Here is a 14013-nt window from a genome sequence, read left to right as displayed (position 1 = left end):
CTGTGACTCTGCGGCCCCCAGTTATAAAGGGGGAGACAGGTACAGTGAGGAAGAGTCAGGGGAGTCAAATGAACAGTCCAGACATGGTGGAGAGTAAAGAAGAAATAAAGAAAAGAAGGTGCTGAGAGGGAAAGTAAAGCTGAAAAGGGTAGAGGACAAAGAAGAGTGAGAGAACAAGCACTGAGTTGGTTGACATGGAGAAGTAATTGCAGACAGAAAGGAAAGAAGAGGCATCCAATTTGGGGAATGCAGAAGTGTTTCTCTGTTCAAAGCGCTTTTACACTCTTGTAGCAAAGTTTGAAGTCTTGCACCTATGAGTTACTTTTACATTTTCTCAGAATGCAATTGAATTTATTCTGAATGTAAAAAAAAAAACAACGATAGAGCCAGGGTAGGTAATGGAAGTTTTCACTGAGTTTGAACTTCATCAGAAAGTTCCAGTAGGAGCTCTCTCTATTGTTCTTTCCTTTTTCCTTTATTTTTTCTACACGAGTACAAAGTAAACGTTTTCTCTGTGACAGACAACCAACCCCCAGTGATTCAAATACCGCAAGACAAATTACAGACATTTTTGGGGGAGAACTTTGTGTACCAGTTCACGGCCTTGGATCCCGAAGGTTCTGACATCCATTTTACCTTGGACTCGGGTCCAGAGGGAGCAAATGTTTCCTCTACAGGACTTCTCACATGGAAAACAGAGTCCCAGACTCCACAGCAATTCACTTTACTCTTTAACGATGACTGCAATGCTGAAACGAGAGTCACGATTATGGTAATATTTATCATTACATAAATGCCACTGAATTAATTAGCAATATTGGTATCCATTTTAAACTTGCAATATAATCTTACTTTGTGAAGAGGAACTAAATTATTCAACATTTCATGGAAAATTAAACTGCCAACATGCTGTTTTTGTCAGAATTTAAAATCTTATGGAGATTCTCAAGTCTAGAGCATGGAGCTAAAGGACTGACTCCTAGATCATTTTCACCTGTACTTACCTATGATAAGGATGAAGAATGCATTCATTTCTACCTCTCTGAAAGACCTGTGCTCAACCTAAGGTTGATAATTATACCCTTTCATTCAAGTAAAGTCATTTTTTGTTGACCATTCTTTAGATATTATCAGTCATGAGCTGTTAATACTATTTTTTATTGCACTGTATATGCTCGACATTTGGGACACACTCACACAGAAGTAATGGTATGAAGTGCAGTTGTGTACAATTTCATGGTAACCACATAATTCAAGTGACTGTTTACTCTCTGTACTTTGGGATAACTCAGGTGACTGACTGCTTTACTCCTTACGGATTTTTGTTCCGGTTGTGGTGGGTGCATTATAGAAATTGATCAATCATCTTGTCACATTTTTAAAAATTATCCCCAGCATTTATATTTTGGCTATGCTCTTGAAAGTTGGCATAATTACTTTGTTAACATATCTTTTTAAATAGTCTTTTACATTAAATATATATATATATATTTATTTATTTATTTTTGTAAAACTTATGATCTGGTCTTATACATAAACATACATGCCTATCACAATTTCTGGAGCATAAATTGAAGTTAATTTTATTGAAAAATAAAGCATCTTACTTTTTGTTTCTTTTGGAGGTGACTGTGAAGTCTTGTGATTGCTTGAATGGTGGATCATGTGTGTCAGATAGGAAATTTCCTCCAGGAAGTGGAATGTACCTGTGCATCTGCTTGCCTGGCTTTGAGGGGGTTCTCTGTGAAGTGAACATCACTGAGTGTCAGTCGAACCCCTGTGGCCTCGGCAGGTGTATTAGTGGATTTCCCAGTTATTCTTGTGTATGTCCGCCTGAACTCAAAGGTGAGTTTTGGTTCTTCACGAGTGAAATTAGTATGTGATCAGATTAGAAAGGAAAGTTCTTTGGCTTTCCAAGTAATCTACAGATTACTCAAGCAAGTGTATGTTCCTAAAGATTTTAATATACATTTAAAAAGTGTAGTAATAATCATCACAAATATATTTGCTACCAATATCCTTTTATTATTGTACATTGCTTACAGAAACTCTTATAATTTTGCCCATTTTTGTCATTTTAATGGCAATATTCTATGACTGTGTTGTATTTTGCAGGTTCCTAAACATTTCTGTCTAAATTTGGTAGGTAGAAATGTATTTAAATGTATTCTATTGAAATATAACATGGGATAATGAAGAAATTTGCCATGGGAAATGTAAGAATTGTCATTTAAGAAAGGTTGATAATTCATTTGCTTAAAAGATCAAGATATAAAGTCAGAGTTGAAATCAAGTGAAATTTGCTAACTCATTAATTATCCTCAAATGTCTGATTCTAGAAACCTCAACTAAGAGTATGAATGACACCTTTTAATTTCCCAAGGCTTTTTGCAAGTCATACCAATGTTTCCTCTAATTTAAATAGATACAAATGTTAAATAAGTAAATATGCAATTATTGAGCTGCAATTTTTTTCCCTGAAGGCATCTATTTTAACATAAAAATGTTAGAGGTGCCTGGGTGGCTCAGTCAGTTAAGTGTGCATCTCTTGATTTCAGCTCAGGTCATGATCTCGGTCTTGATATCAAGCCCCACAATGGCTCTGGGCTCCATGAGGATTTAGGCTTGTCCCTCTCCTTCCTCTTTGGCCCCTCCTCCTGCTCAGTCTGTCATATAATAAATAAAATCTTAAAGTAAAATAAAAAATTTATCATTTGGGACTGTTATGCTACAGACTACATTTGAAAGAATTCAAATGTTGATTGTTTCATGGATTTTACTCTAATGAGTAAATGACTGAATATATTCATTCAAATAAGTTTTTGAACATTTCAAAGAGTAACACTTGATCTCAAAAAATTTTACTGAGGAAAGACTAACTTTTCCTAGCACACTATAAAATTTTTGTGGACTTTCACAGCTAATGTAATAACTGCAGTAAGTTGTCCTTAAGCTAAGCTGGCAACCATTCTAAGACCTTTTTAAAAATTCCCGGAGTGTTTTTAACAAAGTAAAAATTGCTGCTTTAATATGGTAAATTTTTGCCTTAAAATATTAATGGCTTTTTGTCTTCTTTTTTATAGGGAAAATCTTATTACTTGAAGGGTCTTGTTTAATGTTAAATAGAATCTAATTAATGACTATGTTTAACTCTGTTGTAAATTTTAAAATTAGTACATTCCTTTTAATATATTACAGCTTTTCTGCAGTTTGTAGGGCATACCTTAATGTAATAGAAGTAAAGATATCTTTAGGAAAGTAAAAGTAAAATATCTTCAGGTAAAAAAAATCAAAGAATGAGTACTTAACGGGACACATAATGTTTTTCAAAGTAAATAATTTGAACTCTCAATCTTTATTTTGTTTAGGCAAAAATTGCCAGGAAGATGTTGATGAGTGTGAATCCAGGCCTTGCTTTCCAGGAGCAGAGTGTCTCAATACCTTTGGCTCCTATCATTGTGGTGCATGTCCAAAAGGATTTTATGGTGATGGGACAATATGTCATGGTAAAAGTCCCTATTTTCTGCCATGAAATATTTTTTGCTCCATTTAATTAATCCAAATCCCTCAGTTCTATTATCTCTTTTACTCCTGTATTCATTCAGTATATATTCATTAAGTGTCATGCACTAAGCTGGAGGTGGAGGTTGCAAAAATAGGTAAGACATGCCCACTGACCTAATGGGTTTGAGTATGATACCAGGGAATCTGATGTCATCACCATAGTTCAATTTGGCATTCTATGTCTGTTGATAAAAGTGCCTGGAGAGACTAGCAGGAATACTATGCAGGGAATCATGTCTACCTGGAGGGATAATGAAAAGTTTTTAAAAAAGAAGTGCTAAATCTGATATATCCAATCAAGAGAGAAAAGCTTTCGAGGCAGAAGAAATGTCATGAACAAAGGTGGAGAGGCATGTAACATCACAGCACACTTGGGCACTATGAGTAATTAAGTGTGCTTAAAATATAGAGGTAAGAGGGACTGCTGCAAGAGTTAAAGCTGGAGTCCTAGCCAGTGGCCAGATCACTGAGAAACTGTGAGAAACAGGATACAGTTTACAGTCTACTCAAGAGCAGTATGGAGGATGGACCACTTATGTGTAAGGAACTGTGCAAGTCTGAAGGTGGGAAGAAAAGCTAAGACAGTATTACAAATAAACAGGAAAGACATGAAGATATTCTGACCTTGGAGGAGGAGGTAATGGTTGAAAGAAACACTAAAGGAGCAAGGTGATGGTCCATGGTCAGTGATTGGGATTAGCATGGAGAGGGAAAGAGAGTTACTAAGTGCCAAGTGCTCAGTTTAGGTGAATGGATGTGTAGAATTGGCTTTCATATTGCTATGCACTAAATAGTGTCACCTGAAAATTCATAGGTTGTGTCCCAAAACCCCATTGTAGCTGCATTTGGAGTAAGCAGTTAAATGAGGTCATAAGGGAAGGTTAGGATCCGATAAGATTAGTATCCTTAGAAGAGGATACACCAGAGAGCTTCATCTCTCTCTGCCATGTGAGGACACAGGGAGAAGGTATGGGAGCCAGGAAGAGACTCTCACCAGGAACCAGATGGGCCTGCACTTTGATCTTGAACTTGCTACCTCCAGAACGGTAGGAAAATAAACTCCTTTTGTTTAGGACACTCAGTCTATGTATTTTATTAGGCAGCCTGAGCTGACCAAGATACATGACACACATGACATCTAAGTAAGAAGAAGGGGTTTTGGAAGGGAAAGAATGAATTCAGTATGGATACATAGAGACTGAGGTGACTCCAAGTGGACCTCTGGAGGGAAGATTAAGATACAGTTCTTAAGGTCATCAGTCATGGATGAAATTACCCAAAGAGAACAGGAAGAGGAAGGAGGACAAAAATTGGTGGATATCAACCTTTTAAAAGCTTAAAAGAGAAAAGTTATAGAAGACAGTGTCAAAGAACTGTATTTTGTTACCTTTAAGTGAATAATACCTCATATTGATGAAAAATAAATCACTTTGTGAGTCAGATTGGAGGGCCAGTCTAGCACTAGAGGTAACAGATTTAAGGAGCCCAGTGCAGGCTGGTAAGAGGAATTCCCTACTATCTCAGCCACTCACATTTCCCCCTCAATACCTAGTTCCAAATACTCAACAGTATCGTACCGTTCACTCTGTGCACTAAAGTGATCTAAGATCAGCCCTTTACAAACAGAGACTCATTCCCTGAATAAAACCTGTATCAAGTGGAACTTAAGAGGAAAACAAGTTGAACCATGTCCCATTACATATGAGTGATTAATAAGTTCCTTAACTTTGTCTGAGGCATTTGTGTATTTAGGAAGATGCTTGTTAATACAAAATAATTTTTTTTTCTTATTGGTATTGTTTACTTAGTTTTATGGCAGAGAGGCAGGCAGAGAGATATTTATGATATCCCAGGACAAATATTTATATACTGTGTCATTCCATCTTCTCAATAGCTATAGACAGTAGCAGTTATTATTTCCATGTTACTCATCTGTACAGAGGCATAGATGGGTTAAGTATTCTGTTCAGATATATACAATTTGTAAAAGAAGAGAGAGTTGAACCTGAGCAGTCTGACTGCAGTCCCAGCTCTCAAATTTGAGCCCTCGTTGTAATGGCTGGACCTCCAGTGTGTAGGCAGGGAATTGTTTCTTAATGATTTTAATGGAAATTCTTCTCATGTTTCACCATTAAGTATGATATTACAGTAGGTTTCTGCTAGAAACCCTTCATGCAGTTAAGGGATTTCCCTTTTATTTGTTGCTTTCTCAGAATTCTCTTTAGATTTAAGTTAGAAGTGGTTTTTAGGGGAGTCTGGGTGGCTCATTGGGATTGGGCTCTCTGCTCAGCAGGGAGTCTGCTTCCCTCTCTCTCTCTGCCTACCTGTGATTATGCTCTCTCTGTTAAATAAATAAAATCTTTTTAAAAAAGGTGGTTTTTAAATTTTATCAAATGGTTTTTCAGCATCATTTATGACTTGCTATAATTTCTATTAATGTTTTGTTAGATTAACTTTTTTAGAATGTTTTCAGCAGAAAATTGTATCAAATTACTTTTTAACATTTTATATTTTCTTTATATTATAATATCATAATGAAATGATGTAATGTAATTTGGTAAGTAGAGATACAAGTCCATTTCATCCTGATGTTGTAGTCTGTAACAACACTGCTTCATTTCATCTGGTAGCATTTCATTGAAAATGTATATGTATTTTCATAAATGATACTGACTTTAGGATTATGTCACTTGATCAAATGTTTATAAAACTTTTCATCTGGGGGCACCTGGGTGGCTCAGTGGGTTAAGCCTCTGCCTCTGGCTCGGATCGTGATCTCAGGGTCCTGGGATCAAGCCCCACATCAGACTCTCTGCTCAGCGGGGAGCCTGCTTCCCCCTCTCTCTCTGCCTGCCTCTCTGCCTACTTGTGATCTCTCTCTCTGCCAAATAAATAAATAAAATCTTTAAAAATAAATAAATAAAAAATTTTCATCTCTTTCTGTGCATTGCAAGAGTTTTATACAATATTCTTTCCTTGATAATTTGGTAATTTTTTTTCTATTAGATCATCTGTCTTAGCATCATATTTAATGACTTTAGATTATTTTAGATTATTTAGACTTAGATTATTTTTTTCTTTCATTGCAGTTGTTCTATCAACTCCTCTGTCTCTTCTTCAGTCAATTTAATTATTTATATTTTGCGAAAATTTTAAGTCTTCATTTAAAATTATGCATAGTATGTTTGTATGATTTAAAATTTGCTTCAGATTATTATTATGAATTGCTCACATGTCAAGAATACAAACATGTGAGCAATTTCCTTTGCTTTGAGCCTCACTGTATGAAGTGGTCAATAAATGTTTGTTGGCTATTTCTAAGTCTTAATAAAATTATTAATTATTGTTCTTTAACTTTTACAATGTTTAACAGTCCAGGTACCTGATATATCCAAATAGATTGTAAATTCTTTGAAGGCAGGAAGTGTATGATGACTTCTTACTACTGCATGGCTCCTAGTGTAATGGCATACATGTGATAGGCATTAAATGAAGGAATGAATTACTTAATGTTAAATACTGGGGAAAGAGCAGAATATTAATAAATGTTATTGACTGACATTTCTTTCTCTTTTTTGGTTCTTCAGATATAAAATTTCAGTCACTGTCAACAGATCATTCATCATCCAGTGCAAGCTTTACCCACAGGCCTGCCAGTATCAAAAAGTTCTTGAACACAACCAGTGACATCCCGCACTTCTCATTAAAATCAGTTACAACTCAAATGAATAATTCAAAAAACATTATTTCCCATCAGATACCAGGGTTTGAACAGGCGGATCATACTAACAGTACCAATCTCAGTCTGGAGGAATTGGGAGTGTTAACGAAAAACCATAGTTCTTCAAGCATCAACCCAAATGGTTCCCCTGGTGAAGTAAAGGATGTTAGACAGAGCACTATCCAGACAGAGGCTGGAGGGCATAATTCTCAAATTAACAGGCCTGCCAAAGGTTACACACAGTATAAGGATGGGTTTGCCTCATCGATTACTAGAGCCATCACTATTTTGCCAGAAAAGCCTGGATGGACCAGAATATCAACTTGTGCTGAATCACCTTGTTTTCTTGGTGTTTCTTGTATGCCAACCACAGATGGTCACTTCCGGTGTGGACGCTGCCCCTTTGGTTATTATGGAGATGGTATCCATTGCAGAGGTAGTATGAAAATTCTTGAGAAGATGCAAAGAAACTATTTAGTTCACATTTAAGTGATTAAAAAGAGATGCCTCTCTATTAATTCCTCCTTACTCCATTTAGTTCACCAATTTCTATTCATTGTATTTATTTATTATTTATATATATCCTCTTCATATTTCAAAAAAAATTAACATGGCTGTTCCTGAGTTATTTTTAAAAAGTAAATCAAATAGTACTATAACTATGTAATATATTGTAAATATGTTTTGGGTACATGCTGTGTTCCAAGGTTTATAAACACATTCTTTATCAATTATGTCATATAATCCATAAAGACTCCGCACATTGACTGTTATTTTTCCCATTATCCAAATAGGAAAGGCAGAGCCTTACAGGGCTAACTGACTTGCCTAGCATTAAGCAGATAAAGAGAGAAAATAAGGATATGAATAACATTGTGGTCTGTATTCTTTTCAGCTCACAGTGGGCATTTAGCACTTTATACTACTAATTTGGGTGTATTTGCTTATTTGCATAAACTGGGTTTCTCTATAATTCCTCCAGCTCTTGAGAATAAAACAAGTTGGGCATCACTTTAATTTTGAAAGGAGTGTTTGCTTCTTTTCACAATTACCAGTATTGTTTTCTTTGAGGCAAATCAAATTTTTGGCTTTGATACTGCAGAAGCTATTTTGTGTTGTTGGTATTTTGTTGTTTTGTTTTGTGTTATTTGTGTTTTGATTTATTTGAGACCAACTTAATTAAGCAATAGAGCTGTTGGGGTATGTATTTCTTTGTTCTCAGTATTACTGAGAGGTACTTTTTCTGTTTGTTTTTGGGGGTTTTTTTGTAGGAATAGTGATAATAATAACAACTTTCAATACTTACATGTTTATAATATAAAATGTCATATTATTAGTAAGACAAAACAATCATATATTTTGTTTACCTTAGAAAAATTTAAATGCCTAATAAAATATGTCAGGTAGTTAAGCTTAAGGAATATAAACCTGTAAACTTATGACGTGTTTCTAGCATCTTGCTCTTTGAAATTCTGATTATTCCCACCATTTACCAACATTTGTCTGATTAGTTTCTGAAACTTTATTGACCTCTGAAAAAGTGTAATCCCATTTATGGCTAGCAGCCACCTTCAACATCAGGCTTTGCCGTGGGAGTAATTACCTCATATGGTACTTCTTTCTGACTATATTAGTCATGTTTCTGAGTCATTCTAGTAGTAAAACAAATTCAAAGGGAAAAAATAATTTTATAGATAAATGCAGTGGTTATTGTTCAATAAGCAGACTCGGAATTTTCAAATTTCAGAGAATTTGACTTTTCTTATAAGTAAGTCTATGGGCAACATGTGTACATTATATCAGCAGTTCAGCCTTTTTTCCTTGATTTTTGCAGCCATTTGTAGACACCCATGTGGAAAAAGCAGGGAGTGTGTTGCCCCAAACATATGCAGGTGTAAACCTGGCTACACTGGTTCTAACTGCCAAACTGGTAGGTACAGCACTCACTAGTTTGCATAAAGAATTTAATTGATAATGGGCATTTCTAAAACATGAGCTTTATTTTATACAGCTATATGTTATCCTGATTGCAGAAACCATGGAAAATGTATTAAGCCTAACGTTTGTGAATGTCCCCCAGGGCATGGCGGAGCAACATGTGATGAAGGTGATCATTCAAATTAAAAATCAAAGAAGGAAAATAACACTATTTTCTTTAAGCCTTTTTAGAAAGATAATTCAGTTTTGCTGTGTCTATACTGATAAATCTTAATGCTGGCAGGGAAATCTAAGCTTTTTAATGTTTATTAAAAATAATTTATTTGAAGCTTCTAAACACTTAGGTTTCTACAATTAAATAGCCAAAGAGTAACAGCTTATTTTTCCTTGGTAAAATTGTCTTCAGAAGTAATATTTTTGAGATTTAGTTATAAGGTGCCGTATTCTGATATATATTTTAGTTTCAAGCAGAGCACTCCTGATTATTGAACGACTTGTCAAACATGGCTCCAAGAAAGTGCTAAATACCAAATAATTAGAAGATATTAGGTGGTAAAAAGAATCCTAAAAAGTGATTTTTTTTACAGGGACGGCTGAGTGGCTCAGTCAGTTAAGCGTCTGCCTTTGGCTCAGGTCATGATCTCAGGGTCCTGGAATTGAGTCCCACATGGGACTCCTTGCTCAGCAGGGAGCCTGCTTCTCCCTCTGCCTGACTCTCCCCCTGCTTGTGCTCTCTCTCTGTCTCTCTTTCTCTGACAAATAAATAAATTAATTAAATATTTTAAAAATAAAAATAAATAAAAAATAAAAACAAGTCTATAGCCATATAATTTTTTTTTTTGGAATCTTAGGAGAGTTTATGAAATGGCATTTTCAAATGGATAATATTTTAAAAGGACACATTTGTTATTTTTAATATAAAATTCTATTTATTATTTATTTATTTTTAAAAATATTTTATTTATTTGACAAAGACAGACACAGCGAGAGAGGGAACACAAGCAGGGGGAGCAGGAGAGGGAGAAGCAGGCCTCCTGCCAGGCAGGGAGCCTGATGCAGGACTCTGTCCCAGGTCCCTGGGATCATGACCTGAGCCAAAGGCAGACGCTTAATGACTGAGCCACCCAGGCACCCCTTAATATAGTATTTTAAAGAATATCTTTGATAGATGGTACAAATAACTATGAACAAGCTAAGAGCCACACTAAATACTTCCATGACAAGGCAAGGTACAAATTAACAAATTAAAGTAAATCCAGAGTGAACTAATAGAAACAATATCAATGATGATGAAAATAATTGTGGAAATATAGGAGTATTCCTTTTTATTTTATTTTATTTATTTATTTGACAGACAGAGATCACAAGTAGGCAGAGAGGCAGGCAGAGAGAGAGGGGAAAGCAGGCTCCCTGCTGAGCAGAGAGCCCGATGCAGGGCTGGAGCCCAGGACCCTGAGACCATGACCTGAGCCGAAGGCAGAGGCTTAACCCACTGAGCCATCCAGGCACCTCAAGAGGAGTATTCCATTTTTAGGGCAGGAATGTGTACGTCCAGGTCTCACTCTTCAGAAGAAACCCAAGATGATATATTTATATGCTAACCAAGAGTTTTATAAACCAAAACATGCTGATGATTTGTTGGTGTTGTTAGAGTATAAACTTGTATAGTCAATCCCACAGAGCTAAATTTCATAGTAAATGAGAACTGAGTTTATTATAAACTGCTGTTAGAAGAAAGTGTATTGTGGCTGTGATTCATAAATATCAACTGACCTTCTCCTAATTCAGAGCTGACTTAAGAACATAATCTGTGTCTGTAGAACACTGTAGTCCACCTTGTCAGCATGGCGGCACCTGCTTGGCTGGAAATCTCTGCACTTGTCCTTATGGTTTTATAGGACCAAGGTGTGAAACAAGTAAGCAAAACTCTCTTGCAGCCTAATGTAAGGAAACTGCTCCTTTGAATAGTTGGTGGCTTTAGTACTAACTAAAATAAACCTAATGCCTACTTAAAGGGCATATTATTCATGATTTGTTCTGACAGTTCTCATTCTATATACCCCTGGGAGCCCCAGGTGCCAGTACTAACATAAAGAAGTTTATTCTTGGAAGCAACTCTCTTCTTGACCCTGTCCATGACCATTCCTTGAGATAATAATAAGAATTCCAGTTTGTTGGTTTGCATATAAGTTTATCTTGTTTAATTTATATCTATGATTATTTTCTTTACTGATAATTTTCTCAATCAGCGAACTCTTGTTTATCATTCAGCTCAATGATTTTCTTCCTTCCCCAACTCTATTAGCAAAAAATAGCTGAATGTGAGAATCAGAGACCATTTAAAGCCAAAGAATAAGTTCTTTTTCTTTTTTTCTCTGATCTTATTCATTAGAGGATGTGATTGGCAATTACAAGCTAGCTAGGTAATAGTCAATAATATGGCCAGTTCCAAGCCTAATCTACCTTGATTTTATTTTTATTCTACGACTTTAGTGGTTTGTAACAGGCACTGTGAAAATGGAGGTGAATGTCTTACACCAGATACCTGCCAGTGCAAGCCTGGCTGGTATGGACCTACTTGTGATACAGGTAAAATCAGAAATACGTTCAATGAATAAATCAGTTAAAACAAATGTAAAGTGCACCGTTATCCTACAGACCAGCACCCCGAAGCATAAAGCTAATGCGACAAGACTGGTACGAAGTTTTATTAAAAACCTGCCTTTTGTCTTGATTCTTTTTCTTCTTGTATCAGACCATAGAATTTCAGCTTTACTGTTATCCAGACCAATCAGTACTTTTATTTTTTTTTTAGACTTTGTATTTCCATCATCCACTTGCCTCATAGTGGAGAGAAATCTGTGTTACATTTCCTGAATCTCTTTCAAGTTTTTATCACAGCACAGACATTCTGTTTCATGAAACATTCAAACAGTTAAAGGACACCATCACGGTATTTGTGTCTTTATCACAATATCAGGCTTGCTTCTTTGCCAGCATGTTCGTGGTTATCTACGAATAATCTAAGCCATTGTGATCTAATGACTTCTCTCAACATAAATTTAATTTAATGCTTATAGCTTGCCAACTATGTGTGAAGCATGATGCAAAGGGACACAAAGATCAATTTGATTTTTGCCCTGACTTCCAGTAGCACATCATTAGTGAAGGAGACACAGGATACACTTATTCAAAAAGACTATGATACAATTGGATTATAATAAGTAATGTAATTAGCACATTGCTCCTTGGGAGCAGAAAAGACAAAAATTCATTCTGACAATTACAGTTTGGAAGAAAATAATATTGAGGTGGGCTTTGGAGGATGGATAAAGTCTGGGTTGAAAAATGGATTTGGGGGTGACTCTCAAAGTGAAACAAAAGTAAAGAAGCAAAAACAATGCTTTTGAGCATGCCAGGACTTGAACGCAGTGTTCCTGTTTGAATTAGGAAGGAGACTTAAAGAGGTACACATGTGGCCCCTTGTATTTGAGCAGACTAAAGACCATCCAGTTAGTGCTGTTGACGTTGTCTTCCAATTTCCCATCATTTTTTCAGCTTACAGAGGGCATTCTGAATTCTAATCATAACCTCCATATTCTTAGCGTGGTATTATTTGTAAACTTAATGAACAGACTCTCAAAGCTATTATCCAGTTATTTCATTCCTCTTATGTTTGGCAAAGTCAAATTAATTATAGGTTATGGGTTTTACTTGCAGTAAAAATAAAATATTTCATTATGCACCATTTTGTACTTCAGTGCAGCTTTCATTTTTTAAATAATAAAACTTTTATGGTCTGTCTTCCCCCTGCTGTTCATTAGCTTTGTGTGACCCCGTTTGCCTCAATGGTGGTTCCTGTAATAAGCCAAACACTTGCCTTTGTCCAAATGGATTCTTTGGTGCACAGTGTCAGAATGGTAATTATTCTTTCTTTCTTTCTAAATAAAAAGGGAAAGGCATAAACAGAACTCAAGAGTAAACCTAAGACAAGTCTCAAAGGGGAAGATGCCATTTTTTTTTCTCTACTTCTTGGGATGTTGCTGTTGTGGTCACCAAATGGTCAGATCATGGAAATGTATGAGTTCTTATGTGAAATATTTGTATTTCTTCCCCATGTATTAGGCTCCCGGTTTCAGGACTTGTCTGTGCAGTTTTGTAGGGTTAAGGTGTGAACCAAACAAGCAAAGTTCCCTTGCAGTCTGCTGTGTGCCGTGGTGCCATTTTTATTGCCCTCACAGCAAAAATGCTTGATTTGTGGCCAGTCCAATGTCCACTATTATCTCATGATCTCTCAACTTTAGTTTTATTTAACATTTATGAAAAGCTATGCACAGCACTGTGCAAGGTGATAGGGAGACAAAAAGACGCATCATTCCCCCCCCCTTCATGTCCTGCTATTTTAACACTTTTCCTGTTATGATTCTAGAAAAAAAATCTGTAGCATTGCTATGAGCTTGTCCTGAGGCTGACAGTGTAGACATGAATTAATGTCAATAAATGAAATTTAAAATGTATTCTCTACATCTTCATATCTTTGAGTTTATGCAAAATGCAGAGTAGATTTTTAGTAGAAACATGTCAAAACCTGTCATAATTTAATTCCTAAAACCTATACTTTCCTTGCCATGTTATACTTTGATGTGATTTCATCTCTTTTATTTGAAGGTTGGCTAGGATTCTTAGGTTGCAGTTGAGGTAGAAAAGAAACCATCGCTGAAGTACTAGGTACACAGGCATACCAAATGAGTTTTTCTAATTAAGATTTTCTTTAAGGAAACGGCTTGTGA

At 35.8% G+C, this 14013-nt stretch overlaps 1 protein-coding gene across 1 annotated transcript in view; it reads left to right on the top strand.

The window, feature by feature from the left end:
* Positions 1-14013, top strand: part of VWDE (von Willebrand factor D and EGF domains) — a gene marked incomplete at its 5' end in the record, with an annotated part of 68113 nt that overhangs the window by 45103 nt on the left and 8997 nt on the right. Inside the window, 9 exons of the mRNA XM_080818278.1 lie at positions 522-772; positions 1626-1845; positions 3369-3506; positions 7152-7721; positions 9120-9215; positions 9297-9392; positions 11044-11139; positions 11717-11812; positions 13048-13143. Coding sequence (XP_080674404.1) covers positions 522-772; positions 1626-1845; positions 3369-3506; positions 7152-7721; positions 9120-9215; positions 9297-9392; positions 11044-11139; positions 11717-11812; positions 13048-13143 — 1659 coding nt within the window. The remainder of the gene's footprint in view (positions 1-521; positions 773-1625; positions 1846-3368; positions 3507-7151; positions 7722-9119; positions 9216-9296; positions 9393-11043; positions 11140-11716; positions 11813-13047; positions 13144-14013) is intronic.

This window comes from Martes martes, assembly GCF_963455335.1.
Source record: "Martes martes genome assembly, chromosome: 11".
Taxonomy (NCBI): Eukaryota; Metazoa; Chordata; class Mammalia; order Carnivora; family Mustelidae; genus Martes; species Martes martes.
The sequence above is the reverse complement of the archived record's forward strand: the minus strand, read 5'-3'. Positions and strand labels throughout refer to the sequence as shown.